The following is a 16028-nucleotide window of genomic DNA, read 5'->3' on the forward strand; positions in this document are numbered from 1 at the left end:
CACCTTACATTCTAAATACTTTCTACACTAATTATATGACTTGGAATAATTTTTTTTTATATTAGACTTCTTTTTAGAGCAGTTAGAGGTTCACAGCAAAATTGAGTAGGAAGTAGAGATTTCTGACATATCCCCTGCCCCCACAAACACTTAGCCTCCGCTATTATCAACATCCCCCACCAGAGTGGTACATTTATTATAGCAGATGAACCTACAGTGACATGGCATTATCACCCAAAGTCCGTAGTTTACATTAGAGTTCACTCTTAGTGTTGTCCATTCTGCAGTTTTGTACAAATATATAATGTCATGTATCCACTGTTATAATATCATATAGCATAGTTTCATGTCCTTAAAAATCCTCCATGGTCTGCCTATTCATCCATCCCTCCTCTTAACCCCTAGCAACCACTTATCTTTTTACGGACTCCATAGTTTTTTCTAGAATGTCATATAGTTGGAATCATACAATATGTAGCCTTTCCAGATTGGCTTCTTTCACTTAGTAATATGTATGTAAGTTTTCTCCATATCTTTTTATGGCTTGATAGCTTATTTCTGTTCAGTGCTGAATAATACTCCATTGTCTGGATATACCAGTTTATCCATTCACCAACTAAAGAACATCTTGATTGCTTCCAAGGTGTGGCAGTTATGAAGAAAGCTGCTCTAAATGTCCACATGCAAGTTTTTGTGTGGACATATTTTCAGCTCCTTTGGGTAAATACCAAGAAACTCGATTGCTAGGTCACACGGTAAGAGAATAGTTAGTTTTGTAAGAAACTGCCCAACTGCCTTCCAAAGTGGCTTTATCATTTTGCATGCCCACCAGCAATGAGTGAGAGTTCCTGTTGCTCCACATCGTTACCAGCATTTGATGTTTTCTGGATTTTGGCCATTCTAATAGGTGTACAAAGGTCACTAGTTTTAATTAGCATCTCTCTGATAACATATGTGGAACATCTTTTCATAGTAGTAAAGTTTTTCCCCTTTCGTTAATTGCAAAATGAATAAAGTTTGGTCAGAGTAGTTATGGCTTTGAGTTCAGTTCACCAAGGTTATCAGGTCTTCAGAAAGCTGGTTTATTCTTCCCAAATTCGCACAAGAATGCTTAGAACCAGAATATAAATTTATTCACTTAAATTGTGAAAATAATTCCTTCAAGGATAATCAAGTACAGGTTGAGTAGATTGATGGTTATCTACTGTAGAAAAGCTGACCATGAGTTCTTCTTAGGTGTTCTGGGCACAGTGCCTTTTGCATAATGCTGAAGGCACTAAGTTTCATTCCAAGTCCACTTAATTCTGATTACATCATCCTTTTCTCACATACTCAACACCAATGCAAACACATTTCAGAAGTCTGTCTTTTACTTTTGGGAACTTTTGGAGGTTACTATTACTCTTTTTCTCCCCCCTTTTTTCTAACATTCTTATCTAGTCCCAAATCAGGAAAAGAAGAATCTTTTCTTCAGTAAGAATGATGGCCAAATTTTTGCTTTCTACACATGAAGCCACTAAAACCTTGAATTTTTTTTTTTTTGGCATATGAATACTCAGAAAACTTTAAATGGTTTTCAGTACTTTTGTCATCTCACAGTGCTGTATTTTTGGAAGTTACTCATGCTGTGGTGGGTGGTGCGTTAAGATTTCTGAGTTCTTTGCCTATTTTTGTCTTATAATTCTTAGAACCTTAAACAAGTCAAGGCACCACTTGCTGCCACACCCTTATACCAGGGATTCTTAAACTTTAGTGTATAAGAATCACCTGGAAGCTTCTTAAAAATGTAAATTCCTAGGCCTTGCTGTTAGATTCTGGTTCAGTAGGACTGAGATTGGGCCCAGGAATTGAATTACATTTATAAAACTTTAAGAAAAACTGTATTATGCCCTTTTATTTGTTGTTGGTGTAGAAAGTTGTTCTTGTTTATCTCAGTAAAGTTGGTAAGGACTAATTAGTATTCTAAAATACAGTTTTAGAAATAACATAGGCTCTTCAGCTATGAGTTATTGTATTTACATGCGTTTATGGCACTTGCCAGATTGACCGATTATTATGAATTTAATATAGACATAGACTCTGAAATTTCTTTTTGATCTCATAGTACCTCATGTGTTAAGCATATTTATAGTGTATGCTTAGATAAAAAATGTATTGCTTATCAGTGCAACTTCACAAATCACAGATTTTTTTTGTCATTAACAAAAGAGAACAATTTCTAAATGCTTATGTAACCAGAAAATCTCATGTCACTTTTAAAAAATTTTACTATAGAAAATTTCAAGCACACACTAAAATAGAGATAATGATGTTTCAGTTATTGATTGCTACCTAACAGCTACTGCAAAACGTCATGGCTTAAAATAACAACCATTTTATTATCTCCCACAGTTTTGTAGGTCAGGAATTCAGATTGAGCACAGTGAGGGTAACTTTCAGTTTCAGATGATGTGCTGGGGCTGGAAGTCCTTTAAAGGGCTTTTTTCACATACTTCCGGCACCTCAGGAAGATGGCTTGAATTGGTTCAGAATTAGCTGGACTATTTTAACTGCCTCAGGCCTTAGTTCTTTTCCAGGTAATCGTAAGGCCTTTTTCTCTCCATTATGGCCTCTTCACATGGTCTTTCTAGCCAGGAGGCTAGATTTCCTCCTGGTGGCTCAGGAATCCCAAGAGCATAAAAGTGGAAGCTGCCAGGCCATCTTAAAGCAAGTCACAGGTTCAGTCCATAGTAAATGAGAAGGCAACACACAAGGATGTGGATTCTAGGAGAAACGCATTAGGGGCCACCACTGTAACCAACTACCACACATAATAAATTCCCATATACTTGTCAGTAGCACTTAAAATGATCAACTTATGGCCTATCTTGTTTCATCTGAACCTCTAACCCTTCAGATTATTTTGAAGCAAATCTCCTAGACATTATTTCATCTATAAATGCTTTATTAGATCTCTCTAAAATTTAAAAATAATTTGAGTCATTTTTGACATTTCTATAATCATAAAATCTTTAAAGAAATCTGCTCCTTTCTCCACCCTGAAACAGTTGTTGTTCTGATTTTTATCACTATAGATCAATTTTGCTTATCCTAGAACTATATGTAAATGGATCTGTACCGTGTATACTCTTGTTTCTGGTTTCTTTCAGTATATTTTTGAGATTTATTCATGTTGTGTATCTAGTAGTTCATCCCGTTTTACCATTGAGTAATATTCCATGGTAAGAGCATAACATAATTTGTTTATACATTCTTTTGATGGACACCTGGGCTTTGCCTAGTTTTTGACTATTATGAATAAAGCTTGTATAAGGCTTTTCGTGGATGTATATTTTCATTTTTCTTGGATAAATACTTAGGAAAGGATTGCTAGGTCATAGAATAAATGACTTTCAAGAAACTATCAAAAAGTTTCCCAAGTGGTTGTATCATTTTACACCTCCACTAACAGTGGCTGAGAGTTCTGAATGCTCCACATGCTTGCCAACTTTTGATATCGTTGGCTTCTTCATTTTAACTATTCTTGTGGGTATTATGAGTGTCTAAAAAATTTTTTAAACTTTTACAATCTGTTCTAATTCAGTTACAAATAAGGTCCACGCATTCTAATTGGTTCCCTTATATATTTGCTATTGTGTTGGTTCTCCCTCTCCTCCTTCCCCCGGCCCTCTTTCTTTCATTTCTTATAGTTTACTTGATTTAAAAAAAACTCGGTTGTCTTATAGATGTTAGATTAGGCTAGATTTTGCTGATTAATGTGTTCCTCCATCTTCTGTGTTTTTTATAAATTAGTAGTTACATTTAGTGCCTATATCAGATTCATTTATGATCATTGTCTAGATCTATTTGTTGGGTATTGTGAGTAGTTATCTTTTAATTCTGTCACTCCTTTTAATTTATGAGTTAATTCTATAAAGAGAGACTTCTTATCATTATCTATGTGATCACCCTGCGGTAAAGTTTGTACAGGAAATGCAGGATAAATACCTGATGTATTTCCTTTTATTTACTAGTTTTGAAAATATGAATCGATATCTTGGCATCCTCTAGATATTTGCAATATTTGATGTGTCTCAGTCCTTTGCAGTTATCCTTATTAATGCTCAAAATGTTCTATTTTTGATTAGTGGGAGCCGCTACAAGTTAGCCTCTGAATCCCTTTCACATGACCCTTATAGTCTTTGAGAGCTTTTTTTGCTTTCCAGTACGATAAAATGTTCGGGTCTCATCTGGTACATTTCGTGACCCAAAGCTAGATCAGCTTTTCCTTCAAAAAACCCTAGTTCCTTTAATGGGAAATAGTATATAGAGAAGCACTCTATACTGGGCACAGAAGTGCTCATTGCTACTGGACCTTGTTCATTGTTTCTAGACCTTTTCAGAGAACAGTGTTTGGACATTATTCTTGTAAGACAAAATACTCAGGAGTTTATACTAAAACTTTTTATTCAAATACCAGACTACAAGGTTTTACATAACCTTATACAGCTCTTATATCTTATTTTCTCCAAGCCAAAAATCCCACCGCTCAGTGATACCCACATAATTATTTATTTGCTTTACCCCATAACACATCCACATACAGTAATTTTAGAATATACCAACACTACTAAAGTGATTTAAGTTTTTTATTTTGGCAGTTCTTTTTACTTTTAAGGCATATTCCACTACAGACATTTAGTCAAATTACTGAATTTTAAAGTGAATTGGAATAGTTTCCTTCTGTGTGATTATGACAAGATTAATTTATGTTTATTTGTTACATTTTGCTTTTAATTTTTAGGATTTTACAAGTTAATAATTTGTACAGTCCTTATGTTTTTGAAGTCAAATATGCAAACAAGAAATACTCAAAGAAGTCTAATTTCTGTCCCTATCCTTTCCACCCTGATTTCTCCCTCATAGGTAACCTTTTTTTTTTTTTTTTAACTGTATGGTTTATTCTGTCTAAAAATAAATATGCACACATTTGTATTCTTCTCTTCCTTAACTAAGTGGGAACATACTGTAATATTTGTCTCTGCCTTCATGATAAGTTTCTGTGTGAGTTACATAGCAGTTATGTGTGATAATATTTATGGGGGACCCTTGTAGCTGACAGTGGAAATAGGGGTGGGAGAGGTAGACAACTAAAGGAATGTAGCTTTTGGTACCTCTCAGTACCATGAGAAAGAGAGTCATTAGACTATAAATTAATGTTACAGTTGAGGTTGCTAGGTTCCATTTCCATATCTGTTCTTAGGTAAAACTTTTTCTTCCTTAGACCTCAGATTTTCCTGTTCTTGACCCCAGCTGGACTGCTCAAGAAGAAATGGCCCTTTTAGAAGCTGTGATGGACTGTGGCTTTGGAAATTGGTAAGAGCTTGGTGTTAGAGGTTGTCCTGTCCTAGTGGGCTCAGAGAAGAAGGCAAAAGGAGGAGCCTTAGAAAGAGGACTTTGGGGGTCATATGTTGTTTTTCTATTGACCCATGACTTAGAGACAAGTCTTCTGAAATGCCTCACAGGGATATGGAATGTTTTGTGGTCAATGACTGGACATGCCTAAAAGGCTACTTGGATGTATCAACACAGGGAAGGTTGGGTATTCTTTTCTGAATAGTGGGGAGATTTAGACTTACTAGTTATTGCTCCTTTCTGATTTTGTGAATTTTTCTTGGATGTAGATGCCCTCGTCATTTAGCTGAGTCAGACTTTAGGTAGATGGCCACAGCTTACATGAGATTCAGGTTTGACAGACTTCTATTTGCATTCCCTGTTTTTAGCTTTCAGTTTAAGTTTGGCAGAATTGAACAGTAGTCATTGCTGTTGTCCTAGGTTGCAAAAACAATAATAGCACCACCTTCATTTTTACACTTTGGGTGTACTTTGATACTGAAGATATTTTGTGAACTGTATAGCAGAGGCATATTAAAAATATTAAATATGTTTTGTTTATGAAAAATCTGAAGCTTAAGGGAGTTAAAGTGATTTCTCATAATCAGATAGCTTTTTAGTGAGGGACTCTTAACTAGATCCTGCCTGTCCTGACTTCCTAGTGAATATAATCTTTCCTGATATTAATAGAATGTACTGTGCTGCCTTCCTTAGATCGAGGGCACTGAAGGATACTTGAGTTCTGTTCACATTTTGCTTGTAATTATTCATTTAGCATTTTTTAAGCATAAAATAGCGTGTGCTATAAGGAATACATAGAAAAAATGATCACTTATAAGACACTTGCAAGTCATCTTTGGTCCTTTTGATTTTTCATTTTTTGCCTACTATTCTAATGCTCTAAAATGGGCTAATCCTCCCTGTCCACCTTCTCTCTTTGCAAAGAACACAAAAAACTATTGTTTTCTCTATATACTGTGGGTAAGGCACTAAGCTTGGTGGTGAGGGTGGTGAGAGCTAAGAATTATGACATTTACTCTGCTGTGAATAATCTTATGGTCTAGTAGGAGAATCAAAGTATATACACAGATGATTGAAGTACACAAAGCAGAGCATGGTAATACCTTAAGAGAAGAACAAGTGAAGTGCCTTGTAAGAGAGAGGTTGAGAGGTAACTTTGAGAGATTTCACTTCTACCGCTTCATTATCTGGGCTAGGAGTCAGGAGTCTTGAGAACAAATTCTGGTTTTCTCACTTTTATACTTTGTGTTCTTGAACAAGTTTCTTATCTCTTTGGGTATTCTTTGTTCATCTGTGAAAAAAATGAGATAGTAATCCCATACAGTTAATGGTAGGATTAACTTAAATTATGTTGTGAATGTTTCTAGCTGATGTTTGGCCAAGTGTTAAAAGCTCTAGTAAAGAAATGCTTGTTCATGTAAAGTGTTTTGTAAACTCTAAAACGTTATTCAAATATAAAACTGTACTTATGTACATTTTGTGTGTTTTGAAGTGGCTTATTATTTAAGGCAGTTCTTTTCCTGGGGCCTAACTCAGGGAAATGACAGATTTTTCTAGTGATCTTCCCTTCTTTTGGTGGAAAGGAAAGGGCTTTTCAGATATTGTTTCTATGTCTTAGAATAGCAGGACTTGGAACATCAGGTTACACCAATATTAGGCCCTATCGGTCTTATTGTTCGCTGGTATCTCGATGATACCAGTTCCGAGGTATCAAATTCCAGACATGATATGAATGAGGCTTAAAATATGGAAAGAATAAACCTTGCTTTTACCATGGTGTAAAATTGAAAGCATAACTTCCTTCTCTTTTCCTCATACTCCTCTAGGCAAGATGTAGCCAATCAGATGTGTACCAAGACCAAGGAGGAGTGTGAGAAGCACTACATGAAGCATTTCATCAATAACCCTCTTTTTGCATCTACCCTGCTTAACCTGAAACAAGCCGAGGAGGGAAAAACTGCTGACACAGCCATTCCATTTCACTGTAAGTGCCTCCCTTATTTTTAAGAGCTACTTAAGTCATCCTTGGGCCCTGTTGCAGTAGCAGATAAACAGTGGTTTGATGACTTGGATGGTTAACGAGTTTATGGAGACAGGATGAGTTGTCATGGCTATTATTTTGATGAGGCAAGGAGGGAATATATCCCAGAGGTCAGAGTTCTATACTGGTTGTCAATGCCTGGATCCAGTGTATAGTTCCACCCACTCTGAGACTCTAACATATTAGTTAACTTTGATGCTTGCTTCTGTGAGATGAGATCTGCAGAATGAACCAAACTTTCCATGCTCTCTTGAGCACAAGCCTTTTTACAATCTCTTTGGAGAGTTCATGATTGTAGATATTAGTTACTTAAGGAAGTCCAGTATTTGACTCATTATTATTATTTATTAATCATCCCAGTATTATGTCCAAAAAGCAATTTGTTATTTTTGTTCACTCGGTTGTAGCAGTAATGATAAACTTTTTTTTAATCTCCTGTGGCCGAGGGACCCATGGGTCTTCTAACAAAACATAACCAAAAACATGATGAATTATAAATGGACATCTTTCCTGAATGACTCTCAGAGCACAAGTAATGAGATATGAATGTTTTCCCTTCCCCCCTCCCTTTCCTCATACTCTCTAGAAATAGTTTCATAGCTGACTAACTCAAAGCCTGATGATACCTCCTATTTGGATAGTACTCATAGAAACTTAATGAGATAGGCAGAACAAGTGCTTTTGTTTTAGACAGGAAGAAACAGATTCAGAAAGGTTAAATAATTTGCAAAGTTAAGGGACTAGTGGATATTAGAGCTGGGACTCAATTCCAGCTAACTTCCACATCCAGTGGTTGGTTGGTTGGTTTGTTTTTTGTCTCTCACTTGGATGAAATTTGTAAATTGAGATTAGTCCTAAAGCATAAGGGAGCGAAAGCAGAGAAGGTAAGTGCTTATGTTCTATAACATCAAATATCCTCGGTTCTTTTTTCACACGTTAAAAGCAAAAAGCAGAGGTAATTTTCCCATATTTACTTAGAAGGTTTTCGAAGTCTTAGTTTCCTTTTTAAGAAATCAGTCCATTTCCATAATACTTTATCTTGTTCACTTTTCCCTTTATAAAAATCTTTTTAATTTTATTTATTCTCTCAGACACTGTCTTTCTCCAAACAAAAATATTTCAGAGTGTAAATGAGGACTAATTCTGTGGCACTCTCTCCATTCAAATATTTTATAAAGTAATTAAGAAAAACTAAATTCTTCCAGCTGCAGATGATCCTCCCCGACCTACCTTTGACTCCTTGCTTTCTCGGGACATGGCAGGATACATGCCAGCTCGAGCAGATTTCATTGAGGTAGGAAAACTTATTTTTGTTTTGAATGAAGCTTATCTCTTACTCCTAGTTTCCATATCACCAAAAAAAAAAAAAAAGATTTTCAAAGCACTGTAATTTGTAGGGCCGTAGGCAGTCACATTTTCTTCCATTTGAGTGACTTTTCTCATTTGTAAATGTATTCACATGTGAAACAGTAAAAGTTCTTCAGACCAAGAACCTGTTTCTTAAGTTGCATGGGTATTGGCTCTTACTTTTCTTAGTAAGTGTGGGGCTTCTACAGTCTGGTTCTCATTCCACACCTATGGGCTGTCAAGGTTGTACTATATCAGAGGTTGGCAAATTTTTTCTATTAAGGAACAGATAGTAAATATTTTAGGTTTTGCGGATCATAAAGTCTCTTTTGCAATTAAACTTTGGCGTTATTGTGCAAAAAACAGTATCAATAATATGTTAGCAAATGAGCATGCCTATGCTCCAGTAAACTTTATTTACAAAAACTGGCAGTGGGCTGGATTTGGTCCATACTGTGTAGTTTGCTGACCCCTGTACCATATTCACAGGTATATAGAGAATGATGAATGCATGTGAAAACTACATGTTCCTCATTCAGCTATAGAGTTAAAAGCCATGTGAATATAGTTGCAAGTCTCTTGATTTATCATCTGATTTATAATTATAATGTTCCTGGAAGTAATTTAAAATTTAGTGAGCTACAGTTTTGCTAGCCACACCCAGGTCAGCATTTTGTTTATGGCAGGTAATATTGTAGAGCTACTCCATAGACACACTGCCCCTACGAATTGTACTCATTGAATAGAATATGAACAAATCTACCTATTGAGCTATATAAGCAATATTATTGAATAAATAGAACCCTCAGACAGTAATAAAAAGGTATATGAATTAATGCAGACAATTTTTTTTTTTTTACCCGAAGACCTAGTCAGAGTTAGATTTTCTTGAGTTACCTTTTAAGAACAGACTGCTTTTAATTTTTAGAGCAATAGGTTTTGTTTTTACTTGAACTCATATAACTTCTCATTTTTGCCGTCACTACTGCTCGAAAGCCTCTCAGATACTTTTGGCAGTATCCTGGCCTTGCACCCTATTCAGTACTTTTTAATGAGTGTTTGCTTGTGTATTTCTGTTTGCTTCTAATGCATGGCTACTATAGGGTATTACTCAAAGCTGATGGGTTTGGGGTGGTAATTTTTTTTCGCCAAACAGGAGTTTGACAATTACGCAGAGTGGGACTTGAGAGACATCGATTTTGTTGAAGATGACTCGGACATTTTACATGGTAATGTTCTGTTCCAGTAAATGTTTTTATTGATTGCAAACTATATGATGACACTGTGTTGGGTGCTAAGAATATAAAGATGAGTAAAACATGTCCCCTGCCCTTATGGGACTTAAAATCTAGTGGTAAAGATGCTGAACTTACCCTGTTGTTGGGTTTTCACCACAATGAAAAAGATCATTTGTGATGATGGTGAGAGTGTTGATTATATAATGGTAGTTGGGAACATCCCATCCCTTGGACTGTGTCGTCTTCCTTTTGACTGTACTGAGGTAATTGGTTAACTGGCCCTTTCTGCCTCCTTAGAAGGAAGGGGATCAGGGTGAAGACCTTGGGACTTCAGTAGCAACTGCTGATACTAGATATTCACTATAATTTGTTACCTCAAATTTCCCATAGAAGGGGAAAAGATGGAAGTTCTTCGAAGATCTTTAGACCAAGATTGGGAATTTCTTGTTTCTTAGAACTGTTGAATTTTTGGCATTTTTGAATTATTTAAGATTAGCAATCTAAGGATTCATGTCAACTCTTGGGTTATAACATAATTGGTTAATGCCAACAAGGGCTCTTAAAAGTAGATGGTTAGATTTTCATTGAATCTATTTTTCCATCTTTCTGCTTTCAGTGAACTACATTTTTAAAATAATCCCCAATCTTTTCTTTCATTTCAGTCCAGAATTAAATATAATGCAATAGATGAATAATGGTCCCTTGGATTCTGTATTCCCCAAACAGCATCTTCATTGTTTCTCTTAAATCTGTATCCCAGGCAGGAAAGGCAAATAGAATCCTTGTTGAACTATAAATCAAGTTTTCATTTTGCATTAACTGCTACTCTGTCACCAGGAGAGGAATTTGATTCTTCTCTCCATAGAAGAGCTGCCTAGGTGTTTGTTACACCAGATATAGGACAAAGAGAGTCCTCATAAAATTTTACCTTCAGAATTTTTTCTCTACATATTTCTTGAGTGGTTTTCTTTGCAAAATTTCATTTCTCTTCTCCCACACAACTTTTCTAAGGAAAATCAGTGACACAAATTGAACTAAAAGAGGAAAGCCTGAAAGCAAACTACTTTAGCATTCACTAGACTCATTGTATTTGGTCAGTCTTCATGTCAATTTCCTTTTCAACCCTGGGTAACTCATATTACTGTCTTTTCTCACCTCTCATGTTGTTCCCTTCAAAGTAGTGTGCAGATTGCCATTCAGTATTTCTCCTCATATACACCAGCTTTAACTAAAATGATATTGTTTCCTAGATTGTATCTTTCTTTTCCTGAATGCAAAAGAAAAAAAACAAACTTTATCAATATCATCCTTTTAGATACTGTTCAAAAGTACCGAACTTTTGAAAGTCAGGATCTCTAATGTCAATAATGTCTCAACTATGTAAGAGACTTGCTGAATCACTTCTCTAGGCCCTAATCCAAGGTCTTCATTCTTAAGCCTCAATACTATTAAGAAAACTATAGTAATGGTTGATATTTAATTTCACTCTTCATTCTTTGTGGAAGCAGGATTGTAATTTCTTCTGCTGCACTTGTTCTTCTTTCTGTAATTAAGTGGGGGCAAAAGGAAAAAAATTAGAAGCGATTAATTAACAATTTTTATTTCATTATTTCAAACCTGTAACACATTTTAGTTATTCGTGCTCTTCCTACAATTTCTACAGTCTTGTAAGTCGCTTGATTCTAATTCATTTGAACTAGAACCTAAGCATCAACTTTTGATTATTATACTTAAGTAGCTTTAGCAAAATATAAATAATAATCCCTGCCTCTCCTTTCCTTCCCTGTCTAGTATGAACTATGAGATATTTAGACGAGTGCTATTTAAAAGGAGATAACATTTTAAAGAGGTTTGGCAGCACTAAAGGAATGGCTTGCTGATGTCACAAAGAGATGCTTTGTTTTATGGTTCTAAGTTCTTATATTAGCTTCTCAGGCAGCATGACCCACTGTCCAGTGGGGCATACTGCCCTTGAACTGAGCAGTTCCTCCCAGAGCATACAGTGAAAGGGGATGAGGAACCCAAGGAGATTCAGGAAGGAATGAGAAGGAATACACCTAGAATAGAGAGAGGGACACATATTTTGTGCAAATCAGATCACTGATTCATTCAACCTTAGGCTTGCTTCTGAGTCACTGTGTGATTTGGGACAAGTCCGTGGAATCTTGCTTACTGTTTCTTTGTGTACCTTGCCAAAAAAAGAAGGGATAACACTGATTAGAGTGTGAATGTCTCCAGTAAAGGATGGTACATAATTCAGGATGGTGTTATTACCATTCCATTATACCATTATACTCAATATTACTGAACATTAATAACATTCCTTTGATGTTCCCTCATTTGTATTCTATTCCAGGGCATCTAGAAGGTTAACTGATGCTATCAAGCTCTTTTCCTTACCCAAAGACTTGCTATGATTCATGAAATTTGTCTAATAAAATGGGTTTGAATGGTCCATGGCAGAGGCCTGGGACATAGTGGAGGGATAATAAATTGCATTCCAACCATGCCAGAAGGCTTTTAGAATAGGCCCAAAGAAGATACTACAAGTGAAGCAGTGCATGAGGAAGAAAATAAGGCAGTCCTGGGATCCCTAAAACAACACCTCCTCATGTTTTATTGAACCAAACAAATTATGGGTTCAGAAAGAGAGATGCAGAAGACTCATAACTTGGCATTCTCGTGTGTCATGGTGTGTCATGGGATCGTAGTGCAGACACATAGTGTAGTTCCCTTTTCCTGAGGGAACATCACTCTCCATCTGCTTTCATTTGGGGAAATCTCTCCTAAATTTGTGGCCTCCTCTTTCCCAGAGTTTCACAGGTTCTGAAACCCTGAGTGCAGTATCTTCCAATCATTGCTGTCCTATAACCCAAGCAAGCAAGAAACATTATAAGCTCCTTAGTATGTGTTGAGTCTGTGCTTTCAACACTTCTCAAGGTTGCACATTAAAACAGTTTATTTCCCCTTTATTTGGAAAGATAATTTCAGCAAAATTTCTTGGCCAGGCTTGGATTCTCCTCTACCTTTTTTTCCCTCCTTTGGCCCATATTGTCAGCCTTTAGATTTTTAACAGTTAGTTGATCAGAGGTTTAGCCTGGTATCTGTGCACACTCACTTACCTTTTGGCAGCGCCCTTCCCTTTATTTGGGTATTTTATGTTTAGAACATTTTAGACATAAATGTTATTAATAATAGCTAATACATATAGCACTTACTGTTTGCCATGTACCATTATAAGCTCTTCACATATGTCAACTCATTTAATCTTCGCAAGACTGTGTTGGATATTGTTGTTGTTATTATCCCATTTTATAGATGAGGAGATTGAGGAATGGAAATATCAAGTAACTTGCCTACGGTCACATAACTGCAAGTGAGAGAGCCATCTCCAGAGCCCGTGATCCTAATACTGTCTTATACTTACTATCTTTCCAACCTTGAATTTTTGTTGCTGTTTTTTTTGGTGACATTTCACAATTTATTATCTTCTGTCTAACCACATTCTTGAGAAGTAGGAATAGATTTTCCCATTTTACATTCAGGAAAATGCACAAAGGAATTAACTAACTTGCCTAAGGCTTTCTAATTGTAGACTTTAACCTTTAGGTCATGTAGTCTTCTTTCCTTCACAGAACTAATTTTGTACAGCTAGGCCAGAAGTTTAAATGAGGGGATTATTACTTTTGAAAAGCTTCGCTTTTGGGGAATACCTGAGTCACAGGTTTGCACTTGTATAGTTGCAATAGGGGTTTTGATTGGCTTCCTTGCAGTTAAGGCTTCTGAGTTGATTTTCTTGCCAAGCAAACAGTAAGTGCCTTCTGTCAGGAAAACAGAACCATGTTGCTAGCTATTTTGAACAATGTTAGAAATACATTGCAGTGGGAAGGAGCTGCCTCTGACTTCTGCCCACTTGAAATATTTTAAGGCCAGCCGTTTGGAAACTCTTGTTATCAGTCCCCAGGGTAATCACAGGGAGACTGTTCTCCCAAGACTGAGATTTCAGAGGCCTTACATCAGTGGTTAGGTTATGGGTAGTTTTGGTTTGTTTATTTTTAATGATCTCTGGTTCTTCATTTGCCCCCTTTACTGGAACTCCAGTCACAATAAACAGAATGAGAACTGATGATTCTCGTTATTGCAGTGTCTACCTTCTTTTTTCTATTCTGCTTGATGTACTGTGGTCCTCCCTGGGTTGTTATTCACATGGTTAAGATCTTATAATCACTTGCTGCTATCTTAGTGTGCTTTATAAAGAAAAGAGATAGCTTCAAATGTGAATTTTTCTCTGGAAGAATTCCAATTCTTCTCTCATTTGTTTCTCTTAAAAAAAAATCCCCAGACCCATTAGGTCAAGTTTAAACTACTGAAATGACTAGGCTGTAGAATCAATTATCAGCAGTATTTATTTATAGATTTTTTTTTTTTTGGCAACACAGTCTCTTCAGTTTTTTATTTTTTGTTTTAATTAAATCATTCCCACTTAAATCGCAGAAACAACATGATAAGTTAGTGTCTTAGAAAAATTACAAAAATATTTCGTCAAAATTAGCAGATTTCCACTGGATCAAGTAGTTTTTCTCCTCTCCTACTGAACTCTTATTATTGGGTGGTAAACGAGATAAAGCACATAAAAAGCCTGGAATATGATAAATATTCAGTATGTTTTAGCTATTTAGCTATTTGCTTCTCTTTCTGTCTTGAACTGTCGATTTCCTAATTCTGTTTCTCATAAGAAGTAGAGTCCATTGAAACTTATATTAGGTTATACTGCATATCAGAGACACATCCTCTCCTCTCTCTTATCTGCCTTTTCTACCATACAGACATGTAAAGTGTATTTCTACCAGCATAGAATTCTAGAGCCTATTATTCCACAGCAATAGTGTTAGAAAACAATGGCAAGGTATGGGGCCTTCTATTGTACCTGGGTTTTTATACGGAACAACCCTGTAAATCAAGAAAGAATTCATTTGTAGAAAGAATTCTACTACCTTAAAAAAAAAGTTTGAAACCCATTGCCTTAACTCTTGGATATTATTGAATTATTTTTAGTTCGTGGGCAATTATGAGGAAAAAATGAAACAATGTCGTTTAAATTTTTGAACTTGTTAGAAAAGAACCAAAAAAAATCCATGGTAGTTAAAACTTTTTTTTTTAATACTTAAACTTTAAAAAATATTGCATTCACTCACCTCTTTAGATCATCCAGCTAGAACTTACGTTATTTTTATCTCAGATCCAAAGGAGAATGGCCTAGATAAGATATTTCTGGTCATTTCCTAGTGATTGAAATTATATTCATATATAGTGCTTCTCTTCATAGCCCAGCATGTTAGATTTTGGTATCTTTTCTTTCTAATCTGAGAGACTATCCTTAAGGCAAGCAGACAGTAATGAGTCAGGGTGGAGTATCCAGAATTTATTTCTATTACCTTCCCAGGGCTACCATGTTGATAGTGCATCAGGATTGTACGTTGCTCAACTTCTGTTTGCTTTCATGTAATGAAAGAAATTGGTGATTCTAACAAACCATTGTGTTCTGTTCCTTTAATTGTTTTTTTTTTTCCCCCTACCCTAAAACTAGTTCCAGCTGAAGTGTGAGTTTCAAACTGTTGCGTGGAGGTACGCTTAGGGACTACTACTGGGAAAGGTAGCTGGATATGGAGTAGGGAGAATCAGCTAGAGCACATCTAATTTATCCATTCTAAATAAGAATTTATTGGAAAACAAGGTTTAAGAGTTACTCTAGAAGAACATATAAATCTGTGCTGACTCATTGCCCACATGAACTAAACAAACTGGTATCTCACATTCTTTGGATGACTTTGTATTGCTGTTTTTCTTTATTGGTATTACAGAGGCTCTAGGCTTTATTTTGGAATGAAGCTTACTATCCTGAAAGAAGTGATTGTCGTATACAGCTAAATTCTATGGTGCAAAGGCTGGTGTGTTATTAGAAATGTGTTACCTAACATTTGAATAATATATTTTATTTTTCCAGAAGA

The 16028-nt window shown here is 35.9% G+C and overlaps 1 protein-coding gene across 3 annotated transcripts in view; it reads left to right on the plus strand.

Moving 5' to 3' along the window:
* The window catches only part of TADA2A (transcriptional adaptor 2A), a 45046-nt gene that overhangs the window by 13886 nt on the left and 15132 nt on the right, over positions 1 to 16028 (plus strand). For 2 of the 3 annotated variants that reach the window (XM_006924925.3, XM_015599175.2), the window contains exons 5-8: positions 5264 to 5355; positions 7221 to 7378; positions 8641 to 8729; positions 9939 to 10011. In XM_006924925.3, coding sequence (XP_006924987.1) covers positions 5264 to 5355; positions 7221 to 7378; positions 8641 to 8729; positions 9939 to 10011 — 412 coding nt within the window. The remainder of the gene's footprint in view (positions 1 to 5263; positions 5356 to 7220; positions 7379 to 8640; positions 8730 to 9938; positions 10012 to 16028) is intronic. The other variant, XM_015599177.2, reaches the window with a different exon arrangement.

Source organism: Pteropus alecto, unplaced genomic scaffold, assembly GCF_000325575.1.
Source record: "Pteropus alecto unplaced genomic scaffold, ASM32557v1 scaffold98, whole genome shotgun sequence".
Taxonomy (NCBI): Eukaryota; Metazoa; Chordata; class Mammalia; order Chiroptera; family Pteropodidae; genus Pteropus; species Pteropus alecto.